General features: G+C 38.8%; 1 protein-coding gene across 6 annotated transcripts in view; it reads right to left on the bottom strand.

The window, feature by feature from the left end:
* Positions 1-7,119: 7,119 nt before the first annotated feature.
* The window catches only part of LOC146361404 (tensin-1-like), a 121,638-nt gene continuing 113,401 nt past the window's right edge, over positions 7,120-15,356 (bottom strand). For 4 of the 6 annotated variants that reach the window (XM_084921924.1, XM_084921923.1, XM_084921926.1 and 1 more), the window contains 11 exons: positions 14,168-14,724; positions 13,992-14,078; positions 13,777-13,905; positions 13,591-13,686; positions 13,398-13,475; positions 13,111-13,182; positions 12,040-12,114; positions 11,553-11,721; positions 11,196-11,264; positions 10,883-10,912; positions 7,120-10,217 (listed from right to left, as the gene is read on the bottom strand). In XM_084921924.1, coding sequence (XP_084778050.1) covers positions 10,088-10,217; positions 10,883-10,912; positions 11,196-11,264; positions 11,553-11,721; positions 12,040-12,114; positions 13,111-13,182; positions 13,398-13,475; positions 13,591-13,686; positions 13,777-13,905; positions 13,992-14,078; positions 14,168-14,724 — 1,492 coding nt within the window. In that variant the 3' untranslated portion in view covers positions 7,120-10,087. The remainder of the gene's footprint in view (positions 10,218-10,882; positions 10,913-11,195; positions 11,265-11,552; positions 11,722-12,039; positions 12,115-13,110; positions 13,183-13,397; positions 13,476-13,590; positions 13,687-13,776; positions 13,906-13,991; positions 14,079-14,167; positions 14,725-15,356) is intronic. The other 2 variants (XM_084921928.1, XM_084921927.1) reach the window with 1 other exon arrangement.

Genomic DNA, 15,356 nt, shown 5'->3' with positions numbered 1-15,356 from the left:
TTGCTACTGAGTTTACATTGTAAAATTCATTACCTTCTATCTACTGTGGTTAGAGTAGGTTGATTATTTATCTAAATTATTTGTGCTTTCTTTCTTGATGTGTCATTGTAGATGTGTAGTTTCATTTCTGTTTTGTCAGAATGCTAAAAAGTCTGTTTGGTTGTCTTAAACTGTTTCATCAATTTTATTCCACTGAGTAACAATGTTAAGAGAAATAATACTGATGTTATTACTTTTATACTCAAAGTAAATAAAAATATTTTGAGATCATTTCCAGATGTTTTTCCATATTGCTTCCCTCAGAGCAACAGTACTTTCTTAAGATTTGAGTTTGCACTGTTTGCAGACATAGTGAAGAAACATGTGTTTACGAGTTAGAGGGAAGCTTGGGATGAGGGATGTAATGGGGTGAAATTATGCTCAGTGGTCTTACAGATATGTATGTTATGATCCACAAAATAGCGATTCCACCTCTAAATTATTAAAAAATTAATAAAATAAAGGTTTGTGAGTAGCTTACTCAAAGTTTGTACTTATATCATATTAAGATGCGTTCTCGTGATCTTAAAAAGGCAGTTTATGCTGGAAAACTGTCCAATGGGGATGAATTAAAACAGTTTCTACAATGAAGAGTGAACCAAAACTCCTCCACAGTGATTCAGTTATCAAAAACATCTTGATTGCAATTTTTTGCTGCTAAGTAAGGAACAATCATTTGTTAAGTTTAAAAAGACACTACTTCTTCATATAGAGCTAGGTAGGTTTGAATAACTTTTTCCATTAATAAATGACATCATAATTCAAACAAATCGGGTTATCTGTGTCTGAAATTTCATTCATTTCCAAAATGTCTTGTCCCCCTTTCCGCTTTACTATGAGCCATTCATTACATTCTATAGTAATTTAGAGAGAGACACAAAGACACATGGAGTGAGATTTGTGTCACACAACAAAATTTCATGGGATGCATTTAACAATTATCAGAACCAGGCATTAGCCCTGTAAGACCCACCCATCAAAAAATAGCCAGAAAATTCAGATTGGAACTGAGATGTTTATTACCCTTATAACAAAATCTACAAGTGTTATTTTGCTATATCATGTTGTGCATGATATATATTTTTTGTATTTATTATATATTTTTTGTATTGTGTTTCATACATTGAGCGTTTTTGGCAACGTTTTGTTAACAACAATGTTAATTTCAGACAAAAAAAGAGTTTTGTCCATAACATTTTGAAATTATGGCAAGTATTGATCATGTTGATGAGATAGAGGTCTCATAAACTCATGTATCAAATATCATACAAAGGGCATTATAAGGTTAATAAAAATAACAAAAAAATGAATACAGAACTAAAAATGACAATATTTGCCTTTAGTGAAGCACAGAAGTATTAAAATACAAAAATTGTCAAACATGCATTTCTGACCTAAATTTTTTTTTTGGTCAGAAATGCATGTTTTCATTTTCATTTACATTTACTTTATTTTATTCCTGATGTGACAATACAGTTAAAAAGTCACTAACATAGGACTAACATGATTTAGCTAGCGCAACCATAACCTCCACGCACCCTGTCGTCCCCTTACTTTGTCACATTAAACACCTTGCTACTTTAAAGAAGTATCAACTTAAAAAAAAAAAAAAACTGTGTATAGTGCTTGTATACTACTCTCACTTAATAACAGCAAAATAGCAGGTCTGTGATACTGTGGGCTTTCATTGCCATAACTGGTCTGTGCTACTTTTGTAAGAGAGTACTATTTACTATTTTTCTCTATTTTTCATTTCTCTTAAAATGTTTCCGATAATGAAACATTTAATATAATGTAGACAAAAACAAAAAAATAAAAAGATAGTGACAGATCGGGACTCCCGATCCGTACCGCACATGTGCAGGGGTTTTCTTCTTCTTCTGTTCGTTTAATGGCAGTGTACTCCCCAGTGTACGAGGATACCGCCACCTGCTGACTGAGCGAATGAACCCTATTGTAAACTGAATTAGCGTCATTACAAACGTGTGTTAAATTTGATTTAGTGATAATCGAGTGTGTTTATGCTTGTCTGTGTGGAGAGGATTGTTGGAAAAGTGATGATAATGTCCGCTATCACTGTCAATTGCCAGTAAACACTTCATCTGGCTGCTGAATCTTCACGTGACATATTATAAAGTCTGTATTATTAACTCTGTCATTAGGCGCCATTCTTCTTATTTTACGGTGCTGTTGTTCAATCGGGGGACGCTCTCTGTTGAGGAGAAAAGCAAAAATTTGTTTGTATACGGATTATCCATTGTTTAAATGTCCCGGTAGTCGAAAAGGAGGCAGAGCTGCTGAGAAATGCTAGGAGCTAACTGGGCGCTAACCGTGGCATTCAAATATATTGAATGTCGCAATGTTGGCAAAGAGAGGAAGTAACGTAAGATTTGCGCATGCGGGGTACTGATCGGGTTTACGGTACGGATCGGGTAGTGACAAGGGGGTGAGCGAGTCCTGAGTGATTCGCTTACGATTCAGCACAAGAGGGAGGGGGTTAGTGAGTCCTGAGTGATTCGCTTAGGCTTACGATTCAGCACAGGAAGGAGGGGGTTAGTGAGTGACTGAGTGATTCGTTCGCTCTATGATTCAGCACAGGAAGGAGGGGGTTAGTGAGTGACTGAGTGATTCGTTCGCTCTATGATTCAGCACAGGAGGGAGGGGTGAGTAGCTCAAATGTGCTGTTAGCATGTTAGCAGAGCGATGCTACTGTGAACCGAGGAGCTATTTTCTTGATGTGAGCTTCTACTCAGGGTTTTTTCTTCCAGTTCAGAGCAGAAATTTTTTTTTACGATACTGGATGTTGTGTTTTTCTCCACGATTTTAATTATAAGCTAGATACATTGCTGCTAACAGCAACAGGGATGAGTCAGTGAGTCAGTTGGGCTTGTGAATCATGATTCATGAGTCAGTAAAGTGATTCTCAAGTATTGAACGATTCGTTCATGATTCGCGCATCACTATTGTTTAGTTGCAGTAAGAGGTGGAGTGGAAGGCTGAGGGGACAGTGTCAGAAGAGGCTGGCTGTTGCACATTACCCTAATTCTTGCACTCTAGCACAATTTATTTAGTAGTTTGTAGTAGCTGACAACTGCAACGTTACTGCGTATAGTGAAAAATAAAGAAACAAAGTCTTTGCATTTCTGGGACACTCCTGTGGCCTGCCGTGCTACGGACCGTATTAAAAGGCAAATTTGCAACATGCTTGTCACGGCTGCAGTGGCAGACGAATGGAGTATATGAGAGGAGGACCCAAGTGCACTGGCGTTACAACGAGTGAGCTTTATTCCAAACGTCTGAATACAAAGAGAAGCGGAGATGGCAAAGACAGAAACTAAGAAATAACCTGAACTGGGAAAGCTAACAAAACAAACCTGAAATCATGACATGCAGAATGATATGCAGGGATACACAGAATACCACACAGGGTGACACGCCGAGGTAACACAGACGGACCAGTGACGAGCAAAGGAAAAAACACACTATAGCTGTGTCTCAGTTCAGGGGCTGCATCCTTCGGAGGACCCGGCCTTCGCAATCTACGTGGGCCGGGTTCTAGCCTTCAAATTTGCGTCACCACTGTCTCAGGCCATGTCCACACTAATTCGTTTTCATTTGAAAACGCATCTTTTTCTCTCCGTTCTGGTCTTCTGTCCACACTGAGACTGCGTTTTTGTTCAAGGAAAACACAGCGTTTTGAAAACTCTCCAAGCGGATACATTTGAAAACGCTGTTTTCGCGTCGCAGTGTGGACAGCGAACCCGGAGCCTTGTCTGCAACACCAAAACATAAGAGGGGGGGAGGGAGGGGGAGCAAAGTGTGCCTGCTCTTCGCTGACACAGGAGCAGCGAGTCCAGCAACCTGGCTGTTTCGTCTTTGCCGAAAGCACAGCATTGTAAACGAGCAGAACTCAAAGTAAAGAATCGATCTCACCAGGTTATTATCGATCCGATACCGATGCCGACTTGGTATTAATATTATCCATATTTGGATTGATTCGCCCACCACTAGTAAAGAGTACACAACACAGAACACAGGGAAGCCAAATAACAAAACCTATGAACTAGAACTCAGATAATAACACAGAACTGGGAAATACTAGGACAGAAACCTAACAACCAGGAGCTATAAAATATGATAAAAACAGAAAGTCATAATTCACAGAATAAAACTTAACCCAAAAACACAAAACACTGGGTCAAATGATCCAGGATGCTAAATTTAAAAAAGAAAGAATGTTTAAAGGAAAACAAAAATGGGAAAAACAATACAATGATTTCTACACAGCTTACATAATATATTCATTTTTTTCAGTCCATTCTCTTGACCTTTCATTGCGACAACATGAAAAATGACTTTGCTTTGTTCCTGTTCCTGTTATTCTTCCCTCAACCTGTTTGAATGTCATGCCATCATGTCCTCCTTTGATCTTCATTTGTTTTCCAAAGGAGGCTATTTGGAAATTACGTCTGCATACACAAACAGGAGTTGTTTGTCAGCTGCAAAGTCACAGTCTCTCGTTTTTGATTAAGCAAATTCAGCATTTGTTTAAGATTTTCTATGCTGATGTCTCATTAAATCTGTCTTTTATGTCACTGACACAAGACAGATGCCAATTATCAGCGCCGGAGAAGACAAACGAGAAAGCATGGCGGCCATTGTTAATTTTTTCTAAGTGTCCTTCTTTCTCTAAGTAATTTGTCAAAATTCTGTCGGTTACGACTGTGCAGAAATTGATAGCATGCTGCAACAACACCTACTAGCTCTGTAGCCGCCATTTTTACTTCCGTTGTGTGTGACGTCTTCTTTTGCGCATGCAGGCCACTTTGAGGGCCGTGAACCGTTCACACTAGAGCACATTTGCTGTCACATTTTATTTGTAGTGTGAACAACCAGACAGAAAAGGAAAAAAGTGGACTGTGATCTGAAGTTTGAAAATCAGATTAAGGCAGTGATAAAATCTAGCTTCTTTCAGCTCAGGCAGCTGGCCAATTCTTTCACGGCAGCACTTTGTGACAGTGATCCACTCCTTGGTTAGCACTCGGCTGGATTACTGTGATGCACTCTATATCGGGGTCAGCGCATCATATATTACTCATCTACAGAGGGTGCAAAATGCTGCAGCTCATCTTTTAACTTGCACTTGAAAGTCTGAGCACATTTCCCCTATTTTAGCTTCACTTCACTAGCTTCGCTTTTTAGGATTCATTTTAAAATTCTTTTATTTGCTTTTAAAGCTCTCCATGGACTAGCCCCATCTTATTTCTCTGAGCTGCTACAGCCTTATACACCCACCTGCTCTCTCAGGTCAGCTGATCAGCTGCTCCTGAATGTACCCAGCACTGGGCGTAAACTTAGAGGAGATCATGCTTTTGCTGTAGCAGTTCCAAAACTGTGGAACGATCATTAGGCAGGCCACGTCCCTAGCTGTTTTTAGGTCACTCCTGAAAACCCACCTCTATAAACTGGCCTTTGACACCATGTTAGATGTTGGTTTTTATTTTTTAGTTGTTTTTAGTTGATTCTATGCTGTTTTATCTTGTTTTCTTTTTTAATATAGGGCTTTTTTATTTTTATGTATTTTTGCTGTCTTCTGTTATTGTATTGTTTTTAACTTATTTTCTGTACAGCACTTTGGTCCTGTGCTGGGTATTTTAAAGTGCTTTATAAATAATATTGGATTGGATTGGACTGGAAAACAAGTCCACAAGTGTGAACGTAGCTTAAGATAGTGTGTAGCCTGGTTTGCCATGTGAATGTAGAATTTGTAGCAAGATTTTAGTTTTTAATACTAGTCTAAGAGAAACTTGTGTAAATGTATATTTACATATATGTACATGTATTTCTTTCATTTCTATCTTGTTAGAGTGGTGCAGCTTCAACTTTGTTAAATTAATAGTAAACATGTTTAAAAAGTAAATTAAAACATTTTAATTGGATTATACTCCAAGTTTTGTTCACAATGCAGTTTCCTACACATGCTGAAGGAAGGAGTCTGTAGTGACACCGATTCCAAAGCTGGTGTTGGTAAACCCTCATTCATGTGTTCATATTTTAAACAAAAAATAGACGGCTCATCTCCCCAGTTTGCTAATCCAAGGTCACTGTCCCTGACTTCCACAGAAGCTTGTCAACCAAGACACTTCACAACATCCAGGGCCTTTAAGGGACATATCTCATCCACACCTGACTCCCACAAGACAACCAAGTTTGATTGGACTCATCCTTCAGCCTGACAGCTGTGTCACTTCTGGTGTCTACAATTTAGTTTGAGGGTTGCCACCACGACAAGCACCAACAATATATACGTATAACCAGTAACAGAGATTAGATCAGGCTCTCTGAGGATTCAGGGGACCACTGATTAAATGTTTGGGCATTCTAGTCTGGCATCTTCCTTCATCACCTGATCCACCACACCACCAGCCTCTCTTGACCCAAGTGTCCATGACGTGGCCTCAGGTCTCATAATACAATTACAAAATCAATCACACACCCACATGTCGGCTTGCTTCACTAGGACCGTGGATTCCCCAGTTGGGGAGCTTTTCAGCACCTCACCAGAGACTCCAAAAAAGGTGCGTAATCTGTGATGGCACTCAGTTCGTAAGGTGCAGGAAAAACATTATCTCGCCCACTATGGACAAACTCTATGTGCAGCTGGGGGGCTAAAAATAAACTCACTCCTGTGAACCCCCCTCACCTGACAGTCCTGTGTCCCTAAATCCAGTTTAAACAGGTACAGATTGAATTGCCTTTGACTACCGCCAAATTCTGAAAGTACCAGACCGCTATGGTGAGTGGTGCGTCCACAGGAGAACAGACCCGTACGGTTTGTTAAGGCCGAGCCAAGCCCCATGCATTTAAGATACATTCCCACTAAGCGATATCAAATGAGGCTCCAAGCTTGGCCTTCATGAATGTCAAATCAGCCCAGATGATCCTTCCAGGTAATTTTTCCATGCCAGGGTCTCTCTAATCAAACTGGTTCTGGGTGAGGGTCAGACTAAGAAGTCAGTGTCTGAACCCATGTATTAAAAAAAGCGCAGTAAAAAAAAAAACACCCACATGCCTTTAACGTAATGTATCTGTATTGCTTTAATGTTTTTATTTCATTTTTTTCCTCAGGAACAGGTAAGCCATGACAGCATAATGTAAATGATAAGCGTAAACAAAATCTGAGACCCTTTTGCACATCCATAGTAGAACATTCATACAACATACAAGTCTCATCTGTACAAGGGGTCACAGAATCTTTTTTTTTAATTTCAATGAAACAACAAGGTAACTCTTGACTCAAAGCCAACAGGTACAATATAGTTTAGATTTTTTTAAATTGTATTTCAACATTTAATTCTTCAGTTTTTCTTTTCAAATGACATTGATTTAAGTGCACTGTACCTCTTTGCTTTCAATAAAGCGCCACCGTACATTCCTAAAATCATTAACGCTGTAAAAACTGCAAAGCTGTGACAATGAAACATGGAAATTTGTAAGGAAATGAAAGAATAAATAAGAATAAATAAATCAATGACTCTCAAAGGGTGGGGGGGGACACCTTTGGAGGTCTGACAAGGCTGCAAGTGCAGAGCTTTAGCATCACGATGAGACATGTCTGACTTTATCTACCTCCAGCACTGTCGTCTATTTGAAATTTAATGTTTTGGTAATTGAACAGAACTTCGTTGTTATTCTTTGAGATGGGCACAGTGGGACTTTTCAATCTTAAGCAAATACATTTTGGAGACAACAAACGCCTGCCCACCCCCAAAATACTTCTGTCATTGCAAGACATCTCAATGTCTTGCTGTCTTGCAATTATTTAATATTGAACATCCCATAATAACCTGGCTGCTCAAGTTGAGCTAGACTGAAAAATGAATGAAACACAAAAAAATGGAAACTGAGAAGCAGCATGCAGCAAGTTAGCATAGACGTATGAATCTTTGGCAAAATTATAACTGTAACTGTCACGGATGCATAAAAGCTGTTTTCATATTGCATTCGAGGTTGGCCTCCTCCTTTTTTTCTCACACATTTAAATGTAACAGCTTTAATATGTTTGCCTTCCAAATGTAAGGAAGGACACTCAGATATTTCTGTCTACACATTTCAGACCTGTCTCCTTCGCGCCCCACCTCGTTTGGGAAGAAGAAGAAAAAAGAACAGAGGCAGAAAAAAAGAGTAATACATGACAAGGTGAAAACAAACATATACATGTACAAAGTAATGTACACCATATATTCAAACGCATTTCAAAATCGCCAGACTTTGAAATCATTAGCCAAAATAAGTATATATCTTTTTTTTTCTCACCCCATTAGGTAATCTTCTTTATCTAGACTGTACAATATATGTATATATGAGTAATCATGAGGGACCAAAGCAACAAAAATAAATACTTTTTTTCGCTATGTCACCTTTCAAAGTAGTATCTATGTACATTTATATCAATATCAATTTTTTTTTCCTTAGCTTATTGTGAATGGTTGAGCGTGTGTTCAACAAGCAGGCATTGCGCACAGTGTGGAAACTTCTCATGTGTTTTTTTTCTTTGTTTTTAACACTAAATGGTATCCAGATGTAAATTTTGACAACACCGTGGAACATAAAACTGTCCTTGATACAGCGAAAGGTAACCCTGGCCCAAATGGACTGAAAACTAAATGAAAACAAAGGTAAAAACATAGCATCTCACCATCATGTGACTACTTCAACAGTGGGTTGTTCTACTTCCTTTTTTTGTTTGTTTTGTAGGACTCTGAGAAGAGTACAAAAAAAGTTTCTATTTCATGCAGTCTTTGACAAGTCATACGACGTCAGTGTACTCGTCTAAAGGTTTTTAGTTTTAAGCACATGGCATAGAATGATTTCAGTGATGTTGGATGTCACTATGGGGGGGGGGGGGGGGGGGTGCATTTTGGGACAACAACATGCATAAAGAACAGTGCATAGGTCCAGGTCATTGGGCCAGTCCCTGGTGATTTCCAGTGTGTTTCAGTGGCAGCGTCTATCAACAGGTCCACTACTGCAAGCAGTTGGTGATGACGAAGTCTGTGTGACTCTGGGAGGAAAGAGTCTTGGCCTGAACCTTCTAGATAAAACAATCTCTCTGTCTGGCATGCAATTGCGAGCTTGCCGATATCAGGTGGATAATCCAAGAAGAAAGGTTTTTTTGTGTTTTTAGAGAGAGAAATCAGGCTCGGACTGGATGCTGAGGTGATGCAAAAGTGGCTGCACTGACACAAAGTTCGGTGACCTTAGCGTGGCATTGTTTTATTGTCCTTTTTTTCCCTCCCCTTTTCTTTTTTTTTGTTAAGTCTGGTCTGTTATGTGCAGTTTAGATCAGTCGTTTCACTGCAGAGCCCTTTCCGACACATAACAGACCTGGAAATGGCCACTCTAAGGATTTCACAATGACTTTTGTGGAAGGTAGAAGAGTCAAGCTTAAAGATCAAGCTAACATGCATAATGTCTTCAGACAGTTTTGCTAAAAGCCATCAAGGCCAACATTTTTTTTTTACTCCTGAAGATGAGTTCAAGAAAACAGATTTCTTTTTTTTCAATGTTTCATCTTTTAAAAGGAGGAAATAATAATGGCTTAACAGCTACATCATTCTCGCACTTGTATTGCAGCTACCTTTGGTAAATCAATCGACAAGAACAACAGAAAACCCTGAAACATCCACTTCCTTATATGTTCCCTGACTAGACTTTGCATTTTTCTTTTAGTCTTTAGCTAAGTTCTCCTAGCACAGGTTACCCTGTCGATAAATCTTCTCCCTCCAATGGCTTCCATGTTTGTCACATGCATAGCTCTGCATCACACATCCTCTAGCTCCAGTTTCGATCCACACCAAAGCCTTCAAACAGAGACTACTTCAATTAGATCAAAACAAACCAGCAAGGCAGAGAGGAAAAAACAGAGAAGGAAAACAAAAACCCAACATAAAACAGAAAGAAAGGACTCCATCCAGCCCTGGCAAAGAGGACACCAACAATGAGGGAAGATTGCAAAACAGCCACTGCCATTTGAACGTTAAGGGTTTCATCGCTTCATCATTTTAGAGACAAAGCCGACGATGGCGGAGGCGGGCTGATCTGGGTCCAGCTCAGCAAACAGGTGGCTGACATTGTCTGTTGTGCTTCCTTGTTTCCTTGCCACAAATCCAAAAAGCCTGAAAGCAAGAAAAACATATATTATACTTAAAGAAAGGCAAATAACTCTGTTATCACAAGTCATTAGTCAGCAAGCAGTTTGACAGTCTACTTGTTACAACTGGTTTGTTGATAAGCAAGCAAGACAATGCCAAATCCAAAAGTACTGTGCCAGAGTTAAAAACAAACAAACATGAATGCCTTTCATAACAAAAATATTCCAGTGTGTTTCAGTGACAGCGTCTATCAACAGGTCCAAATATAATTAAGGTGACCTTGAACAACTTCACATTCATGCTGGAGCAAGCATCAAAAAACGTTTTGCTTTTAAAACTTTGGCAGTTGATATCCTCAGTTGCTAAATGCTTGCTAGGTGTGTTAAAAGAAGAGCCGATGCTTTTCTGAGACATTTTGATTGCATTAAACCAATGATGTCATCTATTTTTCAGTAAACAATCAAATTTCTCAGTTTCACCCTTGGATATGTTGAGTTTGTCTTAAAAATTTCTGTTAAATTTAAAGTTTGATGTGTCTCAACCTTTTTGACAGATAAGGTTAAATACTGTACTGTAAGGAAACCAAACAATATTTTTTAAGTGGTTAGTGAAATAAATTCAGTTGTTTATGACGTTCAGTACACAAATAACTCTTTATACACATTTATCTTTAAAGCATGCAAACTTACCTCACTGAGCCGCCTCCTTCTTTGCCCCATCTAAAGAAAAAAAAAAATTCAAATACAAAATACAATAAAAAATATGATTTTGAATTAAGTAATTACAATTACTAATTGTATATTATGTGTACTTTATATATATATATATATATATATATATATATATATATATATATATATATACATATATATATATATATATATATATACATATATATATATATATATATATATATATACACACACACACATATATATATATATATATACATATATATATATATATATATATGAGGTTTAGTACATTAAAGGAAAGTCTTACTTTCTGTCCTGGGGATCAATGTCACAGTAGGTTACCGTGTTTATTGGATAATGTCTTCTAAAGAAAAGCCTGCAGTAAAAATGAATGAATGAATGAATGAATATAAAATAACATTACATTAAAAGACCGTGCTTGGATGTGAAACATTGCACAGGGTATCTCTTGGTGTTTGCTGAAAAATGCTGTCATGTGATTACTGGTTTACTGGCTACCACTAGAGGGTGCAAAATTACTTTTGCAGTAAACATTTCTTTTCGTTAGGGACTATCATACTAAAAATTTTATTCTTTATTCTCTTTCACTCATTATGTAAGACCATTGTTAATATTAGAGTTACTCCTGAACGTGCTTACTCACTTTCTCTGACTGTCGGTGAGTGTGATGCCCTGTGTGGACACTTTAAAGTGGACGGTGGTGGCAGCGGGCAGCGGGTTGGTTGACAGCGTCTGACTAATTGCCTTGGCAATTGCCTGAGGCCCAGTGAGCGATTCCATGTCCACAGAGTTGATGTAGAGAACATTGCACGCTAGAGGTAAACAATGGAAAAACACTGCTACATAAGAGAAGATCCTACAAAAAAACAAAACAAAACAGTGTGCATGCAGTTTGTCTTAAAGTGATGGAAGCTGTAGTGAGGATAATTAAAAATGCATACAGTGAATAATGTTATGACACAAGTTATCATGCAATGCATATCTTTACATAACATGCATGAATTTCAAGTTTTTTCTGAGTTTTATTTTTATTTAAATTTGTTAACAGTGACTGAAACCCTCTGGGAAAGAGCACACTCATATTCAGTAAAAATTCATGATGAAGCAGAGCAGTGCAAACCAGTATTTACCATGGGCTTCCTCAGGAACCTTCTGGACTGTAAAGTAAGGATGACAAGGTTGTGTAAGCAAGTGATCTGATGTTTCTAAAAAAAAAAAAAAAAAAAGTTTTTTTCTTTTTCTTGAAATGCACAAATTGTCCATTCAGGGACCAGAACAGGCCTGATTCCATTAGTCTGTGCCACAACTGGTGACTGGCCAAACAGTTTCACATATATCTGATTATAAGCTGGTCTTTGTCATGCATGCGCAACATATCTGCAAAAGAACAGCACACGCTGACATCCAAATGCTGGATGTTAAACTCCTCATTGTGAGTAAAGTGACAAATTTTAAAGTAAACCACATGGGAAGCGGCACTGCAACATTTGTAGCAACAAATCTAATCCCACATAAAATCACCATCATCCAGTTGAATATGGATATTTTAGGGAAGCAAACAAAAGCAAAGTGGCTAAAGCTAAAGCTATCCAGAGTCCGGCGCAAGCCATATGCTAGCAGCCTCAGTATGAACCTCAGTATGCCCGCGGAATAAAAGCAGTTACGAAAAAACATTTATGACAGAAGTGAAAAGGAAAAGGGGTTGATTTCATGTTGGCTGTTGAATTTATAAACATATCGGAAAATGTAACTGTTTTGTTGTATGAATCTCTTGCAACTGGTTTTATTTGGTAAGCTGAAATATGTCAGGTAAAACTAGATATACAGGAAGTCATTTTAATTATCTGCATCTCTTTCCAGTAGGTTATTTTCAGTTACTTCTGTGAGACAATACCCGGTAACTTACTGTAGTTTTGGGGGAAAATTTTGGAAGTTTAAAAATTTCTATTATTGCTATATAATTTAGAATATTGCATTGAAGAAAATGTGATTTTGTTGTCATTTTTAGTTTTAAGAAAGAAACCAGAATTCAAAAAAATTGGTATTGGCACATCACACTTAAAAAAAATAACTAAAAAATTGGAAATTGGAACAGGCCAAGAAAATTGCAATTGGTGCATCTCTACTTTTCACAAAGAGTTAGTTTTTGTAGAATCATAATTTATCCCTTTTTTCTTCTGCTAGACTTCAGTGACACTTACCCGCTCCCTGCTTAAGAAGTTCAACAACTGGATCAGTTGGTGTGGTGAGTTCTAGTGCCTCTTCATTTGGGTCTGGACAGACCGAATAGAGTAGATGTTATATTTTTGCATCTGAATACAATTACTTGCAGCAAATAAATTGTAAAGTGTAAAAAAAAATTGACATTTGTATCAAAAACATGGAAGTACCTATCAATAATTTGGTTTGTACTAAAAGTCTGAGTGGATTCCCGTTCCATAAAATGTTAAAGAAACTAAGAAAGTAGAGTTAAAAAAACAAGAGTTACCTTTGGTGGGGATCATCAGTTTGCATGGCAAAGCCAGTGGGGTCATTGAGTGTTGGTACACCAAAGCAGAAAGACAGCCTACAAACAGAAAGCAATGGTCTCTCTGTCAGACTGGATCAGTCTGATATTAAATTAAATTTCAACCTGTGATTTTGATGTTGCAAACAAAAAAAAAACACCAGCAGAAACTCACCAAAATAGGGTTCATTGGGACAGCCCTTCAGGCGAACACCTTTGGGGTTCGTCTCAATCAGGAAGTGCCGCACCAGCTCGTTAGTCATGTCACCAACTAAAAGAAAGACATACTCAGCTGATCCAGCTGTTGGAGAAGGCAGATGTTTCACAAGCAAGCCAAGAGCAGAGTGCGGGAAGCCTTTACCTTTTTTGTTCTGCTGGACAGTTGGTGGTGGGCAGGCCACCTTCATGGCCAGACCATAGGCCCCTCTGAAAGAGTGGCTGTCCCTTATGACGAAAGCCCCAGGCTCTCTGTCCTTCAGCAAACTGATGGCTAAAAGAAGAAGATGAGGAGAATGAAAAGAAAAGCAATGATGAGAGGATGAGCAGATGAAGTTGGTTGAAGTTCCTGACTCTCACCTTGCTCTCTGGAGATGTCTGGCTTGTACCAGTACTTGGAGGTGTCCTGGACAAACTTGACATTCATCTTGATGTCAGGATAACCGTCTGTTTGAATGAAATTAGGTGAAGAAAATCAGTGATATTTAGCCCATGAGGTTCATGAAAGGTATTTTTAAAAAAAAGTTCCCTTTTACCGTATATAGACTTGGAGACGTCTGGGAGAGTGTGTGTCCCAGACAGGTTAGGCGTGCTGCTAACACTGATCGGTGTTGGCATCAGGTTCTTGTTCTCCATTCTGTCTGCATCTCCACTGGACATGTGGCGCTTTTCTGGCAGCTGTGGGGAGACTGGGAAAGCAGGTGTGGCGGACTGATGGATGCCCCCCTGGCGAGAGGCAGCGCCCAGCTCATCAGGGGTACTGTGTCCACTTGTTGCCGTGCGGCGCCCCATCAGAGGGCTAGGTGGCACACCGGCAGCTGCTGTTTTAGGGTTTCGGCCAATCAGAGGACTTGAAGGAACACCAGATGGAGGTGGGTGCCTGCCCAGCAAGGGGCTGGCTTGACCCAGGCGTCTCTGAAGTGCAGGGCTCGGAGGAGTGTTGGTGGCCACTGTGCGGTGGAGGGTGTTAGGGCTGCCGGGGACTGTGTGGACGCCCATAATGTTGACTTGAGATCCGTCTGGGGAAGCAGGTCTGTGGGGGTGAATAGAGGCGGGGCTGTGCAGGACGCCATCTGAAGAACTAGTTCTTCTTCTACAATCATAAAAGTGAGAAAAGGTATGTTATTGTATTTTTGTACCTGATCCTTACACCGAACATTAAATGTGATAAGGCTGCTCAAGCTGACTTGATGTTGACATTTCAGCACTTATTCCAGTTCGTAAAATACATCTTGTGGATCACATCGGCAACTCATATCTAAGTAACCTCAATGAAAATTACCTCACTGTATAATGTTATTATTATTATTTTAAAAGCATTATTAGGTCTTTTGGTTGGTTCGTCGCCCTCTGAAATGATCCTAAACATGGACATATTGTATCAGTTTCAGGGGTGGGGTTTGGGTTTTTGTTAAATAGTGGCATTGAATATGCATTCATTTTTGTCTGTATCTGTGTGGATAGTTATTATTTATTATATACTGATTGCCATTTTGAATTGAATCTGCAATTTTGACTCTATTTAGCTGTTTATGTGGATTAAATATAGATAGAAAACAGAGTGACTTCATCTGTGCTCAGTCTTTGATACTAAATTAATAAGGCTATTGAACTTTTGTTCAACTGCTCGCCAATGTAATGATGATGCTAAGTAAGTTCAACGAGAAAGATCTGTAATCACTTATATGCTTGCTTTCCTGGATGTTTGGCTGCTAATCTATTCTC

Source organism: Perissodus microlepis, chromosome 23 (assembly GCF_051167445.1).
Source record: "Perissodus microlepis isolate ML-2025 ecotype Zambia chromosome 23, ASM5116744v1, whole genome shotgun sequence".
Classification (NCBI taxonomy): Eukaryota; Metazoa; Chordata; class Actinopteri; order Cichliformes; family Cichlidae; genus Perissodus; species Perissodus microlepis.
This window is presented reverse-complemented; position numbering and strand designations above follow the sequence as displayed.